General features: G+C 42.2%; 1 protein-coding gene across 1 annotated transcript in view; it reads right to left on the minus strand.

Annotated features, from left to right (window-relative positions):
* PIEZO2 (piezo type mechanosensitive ion channel component 2) overlaps nt 1–14,871 on the minus strand; it is a 345,308-nt gene that overhangs the window by 44,281 nt on the left and 286,156 nt on the right. Inside the window, exons 29-33 of the mRNA XM_067014577.1 lie at nt 12,549–12,638; nt 10,526–10,647; nt 9,402–9,473; nt 5,121–5,227; nt 89–203 (exon numbers count right to left, since the gene is read on the minus strand). Of these exons, the coding sequence (XP_066870678.1) occupies nt 89–203; nt 5,121–5,227; nt 9,402–9,473; nt 10,526–10,647; nt 12,549–12,638 (506 nt within the window). The remainder of the gene's footprint in view (nt 1–88; nt 204–5,120; nt 5,228–9,401; nt 9,474–10,525; nt 10,648–12,548; nt 12,639–14,871) is intronic.

A 14,871-nucleotide genomic window follows, 5' to 3' on the forward strand; every position in this document is an offset into this window, starting at 1 on the left:
ATTTCATTCCTCCCAAGCTTGTCCTTTGCAGTTCCTCATTTGTGTTCAAGGTCACAGAAGCAGGGGTGCTGCTGCATTCATCACTCACCGTCCCCAGATCCTTTTCTCCTTCTTTTCTGTTCTTCTCTTGCAGATCTTTTTTTCTCTTTGCGCCTCTGTCGGAGCGCTGTTTTAGGGTCAGTAATCCAGGCTTGATAAACAAACTGAAGGGAGAAAGCACCATTATTTTCTGGATTTTTAATAAGCTGAATTAAAAGAAAAGGAACCAATACCAAGCTTCCTGACTTTCAGAATTTTTTTGTTCTCTCAACACAAACTAAACTTTCCTTTCACATATCCCTCAATACACTGAGCTGACCTGTGCTATTTCCATTATCATGAAATAAAATGTGAAAACAGATGTTGTAGGCATATATTTTGTTCGGTATCAGACAATCATGAAATACTTTGGGTCTACAAACCACCATTTCCCCCACATCCTCACATCCCACCATCATTTGTGATACTTAGTTCCTGATTCTATTGCATTATACATGCTAGGAACAAGCTGGAAGGCTGGCTAAGTGTCATTCGTTTTCTCCCAGCACAAATAAACTTTGAGTTAAACCCAAAACATCTTTTGTTCATTAACTTTGGGAAAATACTTTTGCATGTTTGATACTCTTTTTTCTGTGTGTGGTTTTTTTTTTTTTTTTTTTTTTTTTTTTGGCCATGCCACTTGGCTTGCAGGATCTTAGTTCCCCAATCAGGGGTCGAATCTGTGTCCCCTGCAGTGGAAGCATGGAGCCCTAACCACTGGACCACCAGGGAATTCCCAATACTCTCTCTTGTAAATAACAGCTATTACCAGCAACTTGAGAAAGGGCTTTGTAGATTGATTAGTATTTGGAGAGGAAAAATAATGTGATATGAAGGTTAAGGGGTTATTCCATGAATGGTACAGAAGGAAAACTGGGGTGCTTCTGGTTGCCTTTTGTCATTTTTATTCAATAGCTAAAAACAGTTGCAATAATACAGTACAACCAATAACCGTAATAGAGCAATTGTGAACAGCCCGCCCACCAACAGTATCCCAAGTCATGCAGAAGGAACAGAAAGAAAACCCCGATACGCAAAGTCAGCCATCCACAACCTCGAAGCCGAGCAGCATGCTCTGCGCGCACCCACACACACCTGGTCTCAGGGAAGCTGGGTTTTCTATTATGAAGATAAAGTTAGAGGAATGTTTCCTGGGGGTGCTTGAAAACCCAGACACTGACATTTTATTCTATATTATTTTCAGATTTCTGAAATCTTTGAAAAACAGTGTAAGCAAACCACTGGCATTGTAAAAATAAAGAGGGATTCAATTTTTCCATACATGGAAATGTAAAGGTCATGGGTTACTAAGACAGAATATTTCCTTTTTCTTCACAGGTAGAAATCTGAATCTTACGGGCAGTTCACACACATGTAAGATCTGTACGGTTTCTGAATAATAAACCCAGGAGGCAAAAAATTATCCTATTTTATGCCAAAAACATATTTTGGAAAGTGAGAAGAATTGGAATTTGAAGGAGAAGCACCAAAAAGAGGGATTTACGGTCGATGTTTACTGAGCGTCTTAATTGGGAATTCTACTAAGAGTATCTCTGAGGTTTAGGATGTTAATAGGCAAACTTGCTTCGGCAAAATATTGATTTTTAAAAAAATTCTGAACTGCTAAACTTGAGAAATTTTCAGGCTTAACAGATACATATGGTGACATTTCTTTAAAAAAAAGTATTATGATACTGGTTTTAGATAATGCAAGAATGCCAACGTAGAAAATAAGAAAGTGATTCAGGATGTGTGAATGTATTAGGTGCACAAGTCTTTTGCTCTGAAGAAAAATGAAGCCTCTGGGAGGGAGGGTGGGAAGGAGAGAGCAGGGTGGGTTCAGGACAGAACTGAAGGAGTCTGGTAGAAAGGGCTCGGGCCACTCAGATGTTGCCTTATTGGAAAGGCATTCCTGGTGCTATGTGTGGTCCTTAAATGATTGATCCTGTTGGTGCTTTCTCACTGAGATGAGAGTTTGTATCATGCAAATAAGGGGAAAGGAGGGACAGAGAGACTATTATGACAAGTCCTCATTTGTAGGTAAATGATCTCTATGTCGATGTTTGGAAATACAAATATTTTACAGTTCCAGGAACATCGGACAGAGGATCAGGCCAACTGTTTCAGGAAAAAGTTGATAATGAAGGAGGAAGAGGAAACATCCCAATTCTTACAGAGTTGAGACACTGAGTTAAGTTTTGTTCTGAAACATCTCAATTCTGAAGTCACAGAGGTAACTATCACCCAGTGTCATGGTGTCTCTGGAGAACAGACACATGCACACTAAGCCTAAGTAGAAAAACACATGAAAATATGCATAAATGACGTCCGGCTTCTCCAACTGCTACTGCCACTAGCCCAACTTCATCTCAGACTCTACCCTAAGTGATTTCACTGTAAATGTTAGGGAAATGGGATTCCTTTGACTGAAAACTTCTTATGCAAAATACATTTAATTTCTGAAACAGGAGAGAACTTTATAGAAGTGTAGATCTTTAACTGAAATTGGTTGTTTTCTAAAATGTTCTTTAATTCAGTTGTGATCCAGACCTTTTTTTTTGTTGCCAGTAACAAATATGTTTTTTTTACAGTAATATGGGGGATAATCACATTGTAGTCTTTCATATAAATTCTTAAATATGAATGGAGAGACTCATAGTGCTATCATAAAAGGGGAGAGGAAAAGAAACCCAGGGAAGTGGCAACAGGGAATATTAAACTAAAAGTCAGAATCCTGGCATTTTAAAAAGGGAAGGAGCCCAGAGGTCTAGACCCTGCTACTCAAGGCAAACCAGCATTTACAGTTCACCTGGGATCTTGAGAAAAACATAGGATTTCAGGTCCCACTGGACCTGCTGAATCTAAATAATCTGCACTTAAATAAGACCCCCAGGTGAAAGGTGAGAAGCAAAGGTCTCCCTCGCTATCTAAACCCTGGAGGAACATTTTATTAGTTCAAGTGCTTACTCCAGATTAAGGCAGGAGAAATGGCTTTCTATAAAGTACAAGAATAGCGATTCATTATTTATGATTTCCAGTACCTTAGTGACCACAGCATAGGTAGCTGGATACTCTCTGTTGTGCACTGGGTGAATTAACAAATAACTGTAACAGTTTATTCAGCAGCAGCCCTGACAACATGGAGTGTGGAGGCTGTGTGGACCATCCACGGCAGCTCAGCCCAGTGAAGAGAGATGCTGAACACAGGGCAGAAGATGCCAGAAGAGTCCAATTTAGAGAGATGGAGGCTTAAAAGGGAGCCAAAAGGGAGATGGAGCAAAATGAGTCTTTTATTACTGATTCCGAATGTTACCAGCTTTCTGAGAAAAATGATCATACTTTGACACATCATATCTGATGCATGCAACCCGATGTGACCTTTTAACACGAGGTGTGACTGAGGCGAAACTACAAGAAGGGCAGAAATTAGACCTGTATCTGCATTTTCTCTTTCTATTTTTTTTAATCGGCTCTAATGTCCACCGAAAAACACATCATAAGAAATTTGTCTTCTCAGAACAGTTTTTGGAAAAGTTTGCCTAATGTTTTAAATTCTTCTAATTCCTTCATCATACGATGTATAGAACAGGGAAAACACAGATGTGGAGCAACGGGATCTGCTCGTCTAAAGGTCTACAGAGCGGAGGGCCACACACCACACGTCAGTAAAACATCAAATACCTTTGCAGCTCTGATTAAATACTGAAGAATAGTTTTGGGAAGTTTAATGACAGACTTTGGCAAGGCTAAAATGGCTGACGCAAACTTCCCAATAGCTCTCTACAAAGAAGGACAAAGCAAGAGTAATTAGTAGAAAAAACCAAAAACTGATCATTTAATATATGACATCGGTATGAGTTTGTCTCTACAATTACATCGACTAGGTTAAAACGTGCTCATCACTGAATGTGGAATAAAATGTACCCTGCTTGCAGGTTAGGAATAAAGAAGATAGCCTATCGTTCATGTAATCTGCAAAAATGGTGAAGATGGTCATGTTCTCTCCTCTGCTGCATGATGAGTGACGGTTAGAAGAAAACTCGTTGGAATAAAAATTAACAAGTCAAGTCATTAGTATTCGATGAGCCAGCTACACACATGCACACGGACACTGTCATCAAGAAACACACACAGGAGGCAATGGGGCCGGTGACAAAGCATCAGAGCAAGGTGTCCCGGTGAATAATTTAGTTCTTCAGTTCCATTGGGAAGACAGGGGTGGAGGTAACCTGCCAGCTTGGGAAGACCTGGCCAGCAAGCTGACAATGGCCTTCTCATGGACACATCATGAGCTTGGATGGACGTCCTTCCGTGGGCCCTGTAGTCTAACAAATGGGAAAGAAGAGTCCTATATACGCTCCTTTGTAACAGAAATCTATACCAAGTTTTCATCCCATAGGAAACTCTACTGACAAACCCACAACTCTAACAGACACTATACATTCACTGGATACACGATACTAGGCCGGTGAGTCATATCACCGACAACGACACAGCAGGCTCTGAAAAAGAAAGGCAGTTAAGCTGAGAACGTCGAAACTGGGCTGGAGGTTTTCATGATTTTAATACATTCTAAAATCTTCAGCAATACAAACGGAACTGATTTTCAAAATTTGAAGTAACACTGAAATGACCGTTTAGTTTCACAACAAAGCAGGGATTTTATTTTCATGGTCAACTATTTCACCTATGGAACTAGAAGTCCACTCAAACAATCCAAAGCAATGCCAGCGAAAGCAAGTTCACCCAGGGAAGGCTTATCTTTGTTAGAGCATCAGAATTTTTTTTTTTTTTTTTTTTTTGATGCAAATGACCGAAGCCCTGGCTGGACCAGTGCTCTTGCAGGAACTCTTGCAGTAATGATGGCAACGCTGACAGCAAGCAGCAGGATGGGACACACTATTTCAGATGTAAATCAGAAGCTTCTGGGCGCTACAACATATGAACACGGCAGAAGAAATCTAGGCCTGCAATCAAGGTCTGTCAAAAAGAAAAACTCTTCAACTGGCGAAGACCGTGATTCCCTCATCCCCATAAATTACCTGGAAAGCTGACCTTCGTGGAGGCTCTTCATCTTCCTTTTTTAATTCTTCCTCTTCCTCCTCTTCACTGTCCGTTTCAAACAAATAGTAATCTCCACTCCTGACCACTAAGCAAAACAAAATATTTACTTATTTCTTGGAAGAGATATGAGATAACGGGGGGTGTATGAATGAAATGCCCCCAAAGACACACAAACTGTTCTTCAAAGGACCACAGCAAGAGACTTTGGTGGGGTGGAGGAAACAGGAGATGAGGAGGTGCTATGTGGTCTGCAGAGCACCAGGCCTTGTCCAGGCCTCCGAGGAGACCTGGCCGCTGCTGCATTCATCTGGCGTTTTCTTCCTTTTTCATAACAAATTTTACACAGATGCACCAGATCAACTCTGCAGCAACCGCTTTTGTTACCAAGAAGGCCAAAGGACTGAAAACTATTATCGTGTCACAATTCAGCACTTTGGGGCCTTTAGGCAATGCCAAAGTGAAGCAGAGGCTTTGCTGTTGTCTGAATGGGTCCAAACTGCTGTGCAAAGTTAATCAGGATGATTCGGGACCAAGAATCAGTGTCACCAGCCTTCTCCTTCACTTTACACTATGCAGACGCAGGGCCGTAACACAGATGGCAAGACATTTGAAAGAGATTTTTAAAAAATCACACATTGTCATGAGGAGCAAATGGGCAGGTAACATCAAAAAAAAAGAGCACCACCACCACACTCTGGCTGTTTCTACACCTAGAATGGGACAGATGGAGGCCCGGCAGACATGGTCCACACAGTTTAGCGCTGTGAGGCTTCTGGTCAACCAGGAGCCCTCAGTCACTTACTGAGATTTGAGGAGAATTGTACCAACCATAAGACCCAAAGCACAAACAGTACGGACTGTCCTTGCCTTGCCTGACATTGTCCCTACCAGGACATATTGCTGTCTTAAGCACGGGAGCAGAGAGAGCTGAAATGTTCAGAGAGTTAAAGAAGTTTGAGAATGGAATCTTTATCAATTTGATCATTACTTTATCAGAGAAAAGAGACCCAGCATGTGCATTTCTGATGCTACAAGAACTGTACCATCATTGCAGGAAAACATATTCATATTTTCAAGTTATATTTGTGTTTTCAAATGCTGAGGTGTCTTTTGGATGACATCATGTGATGTCTTTATTTATCTTTTAGACTTATCCGTTGTAAGGTCATGGGGAACCTTGGCTTGTTGAAAATTAGTTGCTTGAATATCACTAAACACAACAGTGAATAATTTTGCCCAGATTTCAGACAAATCTGAAGCCTCCACCATGAAGATGCAGTGTGAATGAACTGGGCCTTATATCCTTGAACAGAAGCACTGTAATTTGTTATTTTTATTTTCAAGAAAGAACCAGGCCCAGAGGACTGGGCCTAAGCCTGAGGAAATAAACGCAATTCAAAATAAGGTAAGAATAAGCAAGAACAAATCAAAGTCACAGCATTCTCTTGGACAGTGAGGGCGACCATGAAAGTAACGCTTCAGATAAGCTCAAAGATTTGAGGGAAAGTCACATGGACTTGACGTCACATGGTCATTTGGTAAAAACCGAGATTTCCAATATTGAACATTTTACCCTCATTATAGGCTCTAAAATCAACAATAGCTTCAATTGTATTCAATCATACCTTCAATAACTTCTTCTCATGTGGATACTGAGTCCAAACATTTTTCATCACAGTCATAACACTGATTTTTATTATTTGAAAAATGTTGCCAATTTGTATGTGACAAGTACAGTTAACACATCAAAAAAACAAGGAAGTATTTTAAAAGTCTCCAATTCCTTTATAAATTGTTACTGAAATAAAAGTAGGAAATAGAGAATATTTTCTGAAGTTCTATCTGCTAATAATAAGTAGAGAAGCTCTTCTATATACGTTTCTGGTTTCTGATAGCTATCCTGCCCCAGCCTGGATCCATATATGTACCATGAATGTTGATGCTGACGGCTGAGTGTGAAAATGACTTTTAAAATCCCACCACCTGTATCCCAAAGGAACTTGGACCTTTATTTCAGATATTTGACAATAAAATGGCACTTGGCACTGACTTAGGCTGTACAGAATTGACAAGGAGACCCACTACACGAGGATGGAAGGTATCATTGAACAGCAATGATGCAATGGTTTGTGTGCACATAGATATGGAACTGAGAGGGTGTCCCCTACAGACCATGTTAAGCATCTCAGATGCTTACTGATAATATGAATAACGTAACAGCATTATTACGTCGTCAATGGGTTTACACAAGGGCACTCCAAAGACACTTATTCTTACACTTAGCACCTCTAAGGAATATTTAAAAGCCCAATGACTCAAGAGATCAGAAAAAGAGCTTTCAAAAAAGTGCTTCCAGGCAAGTTCTGGAAATCGTCACAGTCTACAAAATAAATCTCCTGTCAATTCCTTTCCCTTCCTCACCAGCTTGTAAAAAGGAATATGTTTTGTAGAAAAACTTTGACGCCACAGTCAGACTCTGATTCCAAACTATGAGTGGCACACATCCCAGCATTATTGCACTGGAAGTCCCGTAACAGGCACAGGTAGTGTAATACCAGCCTTCAAGAACCTGATATAATGAGGGTGAAATGAATCAGAAAATCTAAAGTCAATAACCTTCAGAAGAAGTTCTTTCAAGGAAAACCAACTCATAAGGTGATGATCAAAGACCATATCCAATTCCTTCCAAAATGCAATGTTTACATGAGCAAAGGAAAGAACCACAATGATTGCAGTGGGAATGTACCCCCGGATGAAGGGACCAAACATCAGTATGTCACCATTTTGAAATGGATAGGTCTCTCTAAACTAGCAAAGGGCCCTTTAAAACAGAAAGATCGGCACAGTTTACTTGTGACTTGATAGAAATGGGCACACAGTATCTGCACTACGAGATTGTTAGCATGACCGACACGCCAGTGGACCATAAGAGTCACACGGAATTTCAACTTGAATCTTTGTCTTTTGACTTGAGCAGCAAATAAAATGAAATTCTTTAGAACTCGTGGATTTTTTTAATACCATAATGCTAAAATTCAATATTTGGGATTACATTTGATTACATCCAGGTATCCTGAGCAAATTTTGAATATCACTTCCTCAAATTGGCTTGCTGATTTTAGGAAATTATTTCTTGGGTGAAAGGCCAATACCAGGTCTAAATAACAGTAAGAATTAGGTGAGGGAAAGGATTCTGATCTATGTGATTTTCTAGTGATTCTGAATATCACCCTGTTGATGTTACGGACCTTGGTGATATTCTTGTATGATTACATTAGCTACAGTAATCGAGACACAATATAAGACACAAAAGGCTGAAGACATTATGAGTAATTTGCAAGATAATTAATAATTATTCAATATTCTAACAAATTCAAGGAGGGCCAGATTGAAATGGATCATTCCATTAGAATACCATTGCCAATAGTGAGGGCTGTGTCCTTTGCTCAGCGGAGCAGATAAAGCCACTGAGTTTCACGATTCCTCATCCTTTTTTTTTTTTTTTTCTTTTTTCTTGTGATCAGTGGGGGAAATGCTCCAATTCTGTGTGGCTATGAAGCTCTGCTTTTCCAAAACCATCTTCTGACTTTGCTCTGAATTGGTCCTGGCTGAGCTGCGGGTGCCTCTGAGGCCAGCCACATGTTGGGCATTGAATTTAGAGTGTATTTTAGAGCTGTTTTGAAACTGGGAAGGAGGCAGGGTGAGAAAGTAAATGTGTTTTAAGGTGTCCTCATCTTTATGTTTAATAAATTGCCCAGAAATTTTACATGCAAATGGAATCAAAGCTCTGGGAATGGGGCGGGGGCGGGGAGGGCATGGTGCTCGTTGGCATTCACATCAAGTGCCTTACAAAGAGGGTCACGGACACTCCAAATATAGCGATTCTCCTTAAAGCAGAGTCCCAGGAAGAGCTGAAACTCATTTTTAAGAAGGGTTTTCAGCCATGAAACAAATACAGCTCAGCAGAACTCTGGACCTCAGAATTGGATAACACAGTAATCCATCCCTTTTCCCTTTCTGAGCCTATAAGTGGTACTTGGGAGCATGTAAGCCACAGGGTAATCAGCTGATTGCTCTGGACAATTCCGTCTGTCAGGCTCCGAGACCCACAGAGATCACATTTCCTACCCTCTGACCCCCTATCAAGTCACAAGCGTCAAACCATGCATGGAACACACAGGTCATGGGGACGTCTGAATTCTGGTCAAGGATATAAGGGTTATAATCGATGAAATTGTAAGAGGATCAAGAAAACCTACTGGAAGCATGATCAACCCAAGGCCGCCACCACTGCTTTTTTTTGCCCTTGGTTTTCTGTTTGTCTGCTTCTCCTAAAATAAAATATGTCCAAATATTAATTCTTAGAAAGTGAGAAAACAAACGTTGAAAACCACGCTTTAACAACTCAATTGCCAAAATCTAGACAAGTTGCAAAAGTACATCAGAAGTCAGGAAAAGAAACTCTACTGAATCTGAAAAGTTTACGTGGATCAGCAGCCGATTTCACAAGGTAAATATTCAGTATTCTATTAACATAATGCCACATTTTCACTTTCTCTCTAGTAATTGAGGGCATATGAAGAAATATAATAAAGAAGGGATTATCTGTCAAAAATGCATCTCACAGTAAATTTTCCATGGAATTAACAGAAAAGAAGCATCACCCAAATATTATAGAACAATTTAGTGGCAAATAATTTGTTAAAATGCATAATTCCAATAACAAGAAATTTCTCTTGTGATCATTTTAATGCATGGTTGGAAAAATACAAATTTACTGTTGATAAATAGATATTATGCACTGGCAGAATACCATGCAGTTTCTCTATTCCCTTCAAACAGAAAACCACCATGCAAACATCTTTAAAAAGAACTTTTAAACTTAATAGGATATAACAAATCTATAATTAGATATAATAAATATGTATTTCATCTTAAGTTTCACTGGAACAGACCATAATTGAATGATATTTTAACTACTGTTATTCAGAGACCTACATACTTAATTTTTGTATAAAATTTATAGAAATCAAAGGCAACAGTAGACTGCATATCTTAAATATCTTCCCTAAAGGAACAAATGAAGCAAACTCATCCTATTTTCTTCAGAATCACACATCCATGAAACAGAAGCGAGGTTATATTAAAGTCGTCTTGCTGAACTGGGGGATACTTGTAAAGTCATAGACTCATTAAATATGTACTTTATGAAACAAACAAACACATCCCACTCACAATGGGAACATAAAACTTGCTGAGTTAAAAAGATACATTGATAAAACTGGCAGAATGAAAAGTAGCAGTATTTCACAGCCCTACCCAATATCATGCTTTTACTCAACATCAAGGTACTCTGGGCTAAGAAGGAAATGTTTCAACATACTTTCATCATCCTCTTCAGAGAGTTTTTGGATGTCCTGGCCTTCCCCTGACTCCTGAGTCAAGCTCAGCATCCTCTCCTTACCCTTTTTGTATTTCTGTTGCCTGGCCTTGATGCGATCCATCCTGTACAACAAAACAGTAGCAGCAATGCCAAGAACACACCCATAGTTACCTGTACACTTTTATGCAAACAGCTAAAATCATGGACAAAGTGGTCAACATTTGGGACTTGTGGATGGTTACTTATTAGCAACATGTGTTTCCTTGGTTTTTTTTTTTATACCCATGTTATTTTACACTACACAGATGCTAGCTCAATCATATGATCAATAGTAATTATGCTAAATACTTTAAGTCCACTTATACCTTGTACCAAAGCCATTCTGAACACAGCACATTATGAAATATAAATCCTTTATTCTCCCAGGTTTTGCATTCTTATCTTTTTAGATACTAACTGTCTGCCTCACATAGTTGTTGTGAAGGTCAGGTGAAAAGATGTATGTGTGTGAGAACTGTTTTGTAAATAGCAAGTTGCTCCTCAAATGTTCTCGAGTATTCTATCAGACCCTACGACTCTTCTCCATGTCAAATCTAATCTCTTATTGGATCTGGAAATATGCTGAATTGCAGCTTTTTGTCTGTTTATTCAGGAAGTCGATTCAGAAACTGCAATGCTGAGCTTTTTCTCCCACATCTGCCCTCGTGAAAGGTTTCATTTATTAATTTAGTTTCTTAAAATTCTGAATGTATTGCCCAAGTTTTTAAACTGATTTAAGTGACATTTCTGCTTTGGGCAGCTTAAATAATATTTTCAGTTTGTCTTTTGCAATGATCACTGCCTTCGTTCTTTTTTATTCTGACCTCTCATTTGAGAGGATGTATTCTTAAACAAATGGAAAAATCTAGTGCCATGAATTATAGTAACAGGTCTCACTTATGGGAAATTCAGAACACATTCTACATGTGTATTCAAATTTGTTATTTCTCTAGACCTGATTTAGATAGCTAGAAACAACAACAGTAATAGTTATACCATACTGTATTTTCATTATATATAGTTTTACATAACTCATATCTTTGATTGTGAAAATAACCATGCAATGGGATGCTGTAATTTTTACTGGCAAATATTTTTGCACAGGGAAAGAAGCTGGGAAATGAGGTCAGGATGGAATGAAGTAGTCCTAGCAAACTCAGGCAATTTTCCTGGTGGGCTGACAGAGTATCTCCAGTTTCTTAGAGGAAGTGGCTAGGTTTTGAATTCTATGGCCATCAGCTGTTAAACCTGGCCCCAAACATGTGAGGCACTAGCAATCCTCAGAGGTTCCACTTACTGCTAGAAATTTCACTCTAAGAAAATAATTATTTTCAGTGGGCTAATTAAAAAAAATAATAATAAATAATTCTCAGATCTCCTGGGTGGAGTCAGTCCATTACTTGAGTTCTCCAGAATGGTGTGGTGGGAAAGGAGGCCTTGAACTGGATACAGGGAAATTTGGTGTGTATTTCTAGTACTGTCTCTGGTTAGTTGTGGATTTTAAGTCGTCTATTACATGGGTCATCAGTTTCTTCCCAAACAGACTGGATTACATTGTCTCTAAAGATCCTTCCAAAGTGAGAACTCTGTATTTGTTCCCTTAACCCACAGATACGATGGACTTCAAGTGAGTATAACTGAGAATGACCCGGTCTCATCCATTAACTGTTTAATCTTTACCAATACTCAGGTAGAATTGTGAGTCCTAATTTAAAAATGGAAACTGGAATTCAGAGAATTCAACAGACCTGCTCAAGGCTCCAGAGTAAGCATCTGAACTAGGACCGCCCATGGAGGCCCCCTTCCCCCCACCCCATGCTCTCCTCCTCTGGACCATTTCCATTTCACTCAACACCCAGAGCAAACACCTGGGCAGTTGTGAAAGTTACCACAAATGGATTCCTCAGGGCTTGGGGCTCCCTGGGAGCTGAGAGCTGCCAGAATGGGACCAGGCAAACCCCCAATAAAAGGAAAGCATCCTTACTGCCTCTTCAGCTGGTCCATTGACTTTTTCTCTTCCTCAATTCTTGCCTTTACAGCCTTTACAATTGTGGCCTGGAAAAGTTCAGCCCCCCTAAAAGAAAGTCAGAAACACGGAATAAATGAGCATTTTTATCGGTGTTACCCACCTTCCCCTGACAACGGTTACTAAAGGCTAGAAAACATTTCTTTGGGGGCAGCTGCCTGGCTGGGGGTGGGAGTCCCTTCCCTGTGGACGGACACGCACCGCCTCCTGCCTCCCCTGTGGGGAGGGGCTGCTCACAACCCCGCAGATAAAAGAAAAGAAAACGGTGTGTGTTTTCTGAGACTGTCAAGGCCTCTTCAAACCTCTTAAAGTCTGTCCCCCTGACCTGCCCTCATTACGGTCGTCCCATGAGGGGACATTTAAGGGGGGGTGAGTTCAGGTTCGTTTTCTACTCAGTAGGCAGGAAAGGGCATGGAGCAAGCTGGGGCTTCGTGACGGGAAATGCAATGGGGTGGGCCCTCCAGCCCCTTCCCTTTGATTCTCCTCCTCCTGTCCTTGCATTCCCTTCTGTTCTTTCTCACTTTTCAAGCCACTTCCAGGTCCCCTAGAGCTCATCAACTTCTCAGTATCCTCAGCTCTGTCCCATTGGGGTCCATCCCATCAGCCTGGCAAATCCCAAGTCTGCGGGAGCCCCTTGGGATGCCGTCCCGTGCTGCCTGATGACGGGGCGTCAGCGGTGCAGGAATGCAGGGCTGGGCAGAGGATCTGGCGAACTGCCCCCTCCCCCATGCCCCGGAATTTCTGCCTTCCTACAGCGGCTGTTTCATGCTCCTTACACTTTCCTCAAACTAGAATTCTGTCAAGGGCTTTTCACTCCTGGCGGACGACCCAGCTGCTTGCTTTCCAGAGAGAACAAAGTCACGAGGCAATGATTCTCAGCCTCCTGCCACCCACCCCAGATGCCCTTTCCTGCGGTGACGTGGAGGAGGTGACGGCCCACGCCAATGGCCAGCGCCTCCCCATCTGCAGCCTGAGGGGCCCTGGCCTTCCCTCTTGGCCCCTCTTCCTGCATCTCTACCTTCCCATCCCCACCGCATCCTGCCCACGGGCATGCAAACATGCTTGGGTCTGCTAATCTTAGAAAAAGAACCACGCACACCCCACGGGTTTCTACGCATGGCCTTGCATCACTGTCCCTGCAGTCAAATATCCTGCAGGCACCGTCCCCAAGCTGTCACCTCAACCTAAGCTTGTTGGTGTTTGGCTCTGACCCCACCTGTCGAGGTCACTGATTTCAGCGTTCAGCCTCGTCTCTGTGTATCCTGTCTACTGAACTTCCGCTCTGAAGCGGCTGTCCTCGGGCCCACGCTCTCCTACTGGCTCAGACTCTCCACCCATCTCTGAGGTGTGACTGCCCCCCAGGGTCCTTGTCCCGCCGCCACGTTCTCTCCGGGCAGCTCCAATCCCTCCACTGCCCCAACACCGTCTGCGTATCGATGACCCTCAAGTCTCCTCACATCTCCAGACCCGTCCACTCAGCTGCCCGAGGGCTTCCCGACGGGCTGCGTGTGCTTCACAAGCTCACGAGACCCACAGCTCCACAGTCGGAGCCCATCTCCACTCCCGGCTGAGAGCTCCTCAGACCCTCTACCTTTGGGGTTGCCCCCCCCGCCAACCTGCTGAGGCCAGAATCCTGGGCACAGCGCCCTCCTCTCTTCCCTTCCCATCACCACCTTCCTGCCAACCAATCGATTTCCAGCTGTGCCAGTTTCACCTCTGAACTATCTTAATTTATCCCTTCCTGGTCCTAGCCATCATCTCCATCCTGGATCATCAGAGCAGCCACCTAACTGGTCCCTTCGCCTATGGTCCTGCTTAGACCCCATCTGTCCTGCAGCCCACAAGCTGAGTGGGCTTCTGGAAAGCAAGTGCAGCCACTTCTAAAATCATAAACGTGGTTCTAAGGCCCCTGATAATCTGACCTACCCACAGCTTATTTCTCTCCACTTACTGTCTTCATCTTCACATGTCTGTGTGTCAGCCACTCTGACCCCCCAGTAACCTCCCTCGGCTGCCTCACTCCTGTTCATCCCTCAGGCTGTAGCTTCGAATGGAGGCTGCCTTGGTCCTGCTCCGCGGCTGGTTGCACACCTGCCTACAATCCCCAGGTTCCCGAATGCCTCCTGCATCACGTGCCTCCCACCACCTGCAGCGGCCTGTGGATGGGTCCATCTCCCTGCCCGTCTGCAGGCTCTAGGAGGGCACGCATGGCAAGCATCCGCCTCCTCGTAACACAGCAGGCGGCAAACGAGTGAACGAATGAATGTCTAGTCTTTGGAAG

The sequence above is a fragment of the Kogia breviceps genome, chromosome 15 (genome assembly GCF_026419965.1).
Source record: "Kogia breviceps isolate mKogBre1 chromosome 15, mKogBre1 haplotype 1, whole genome shotgun sequence".
NCBI lineage: Eukaryota > Metazoa > Chordata > Mammalia > Artiodactyla > Physeteridae > Kogia > Kogia breviceps.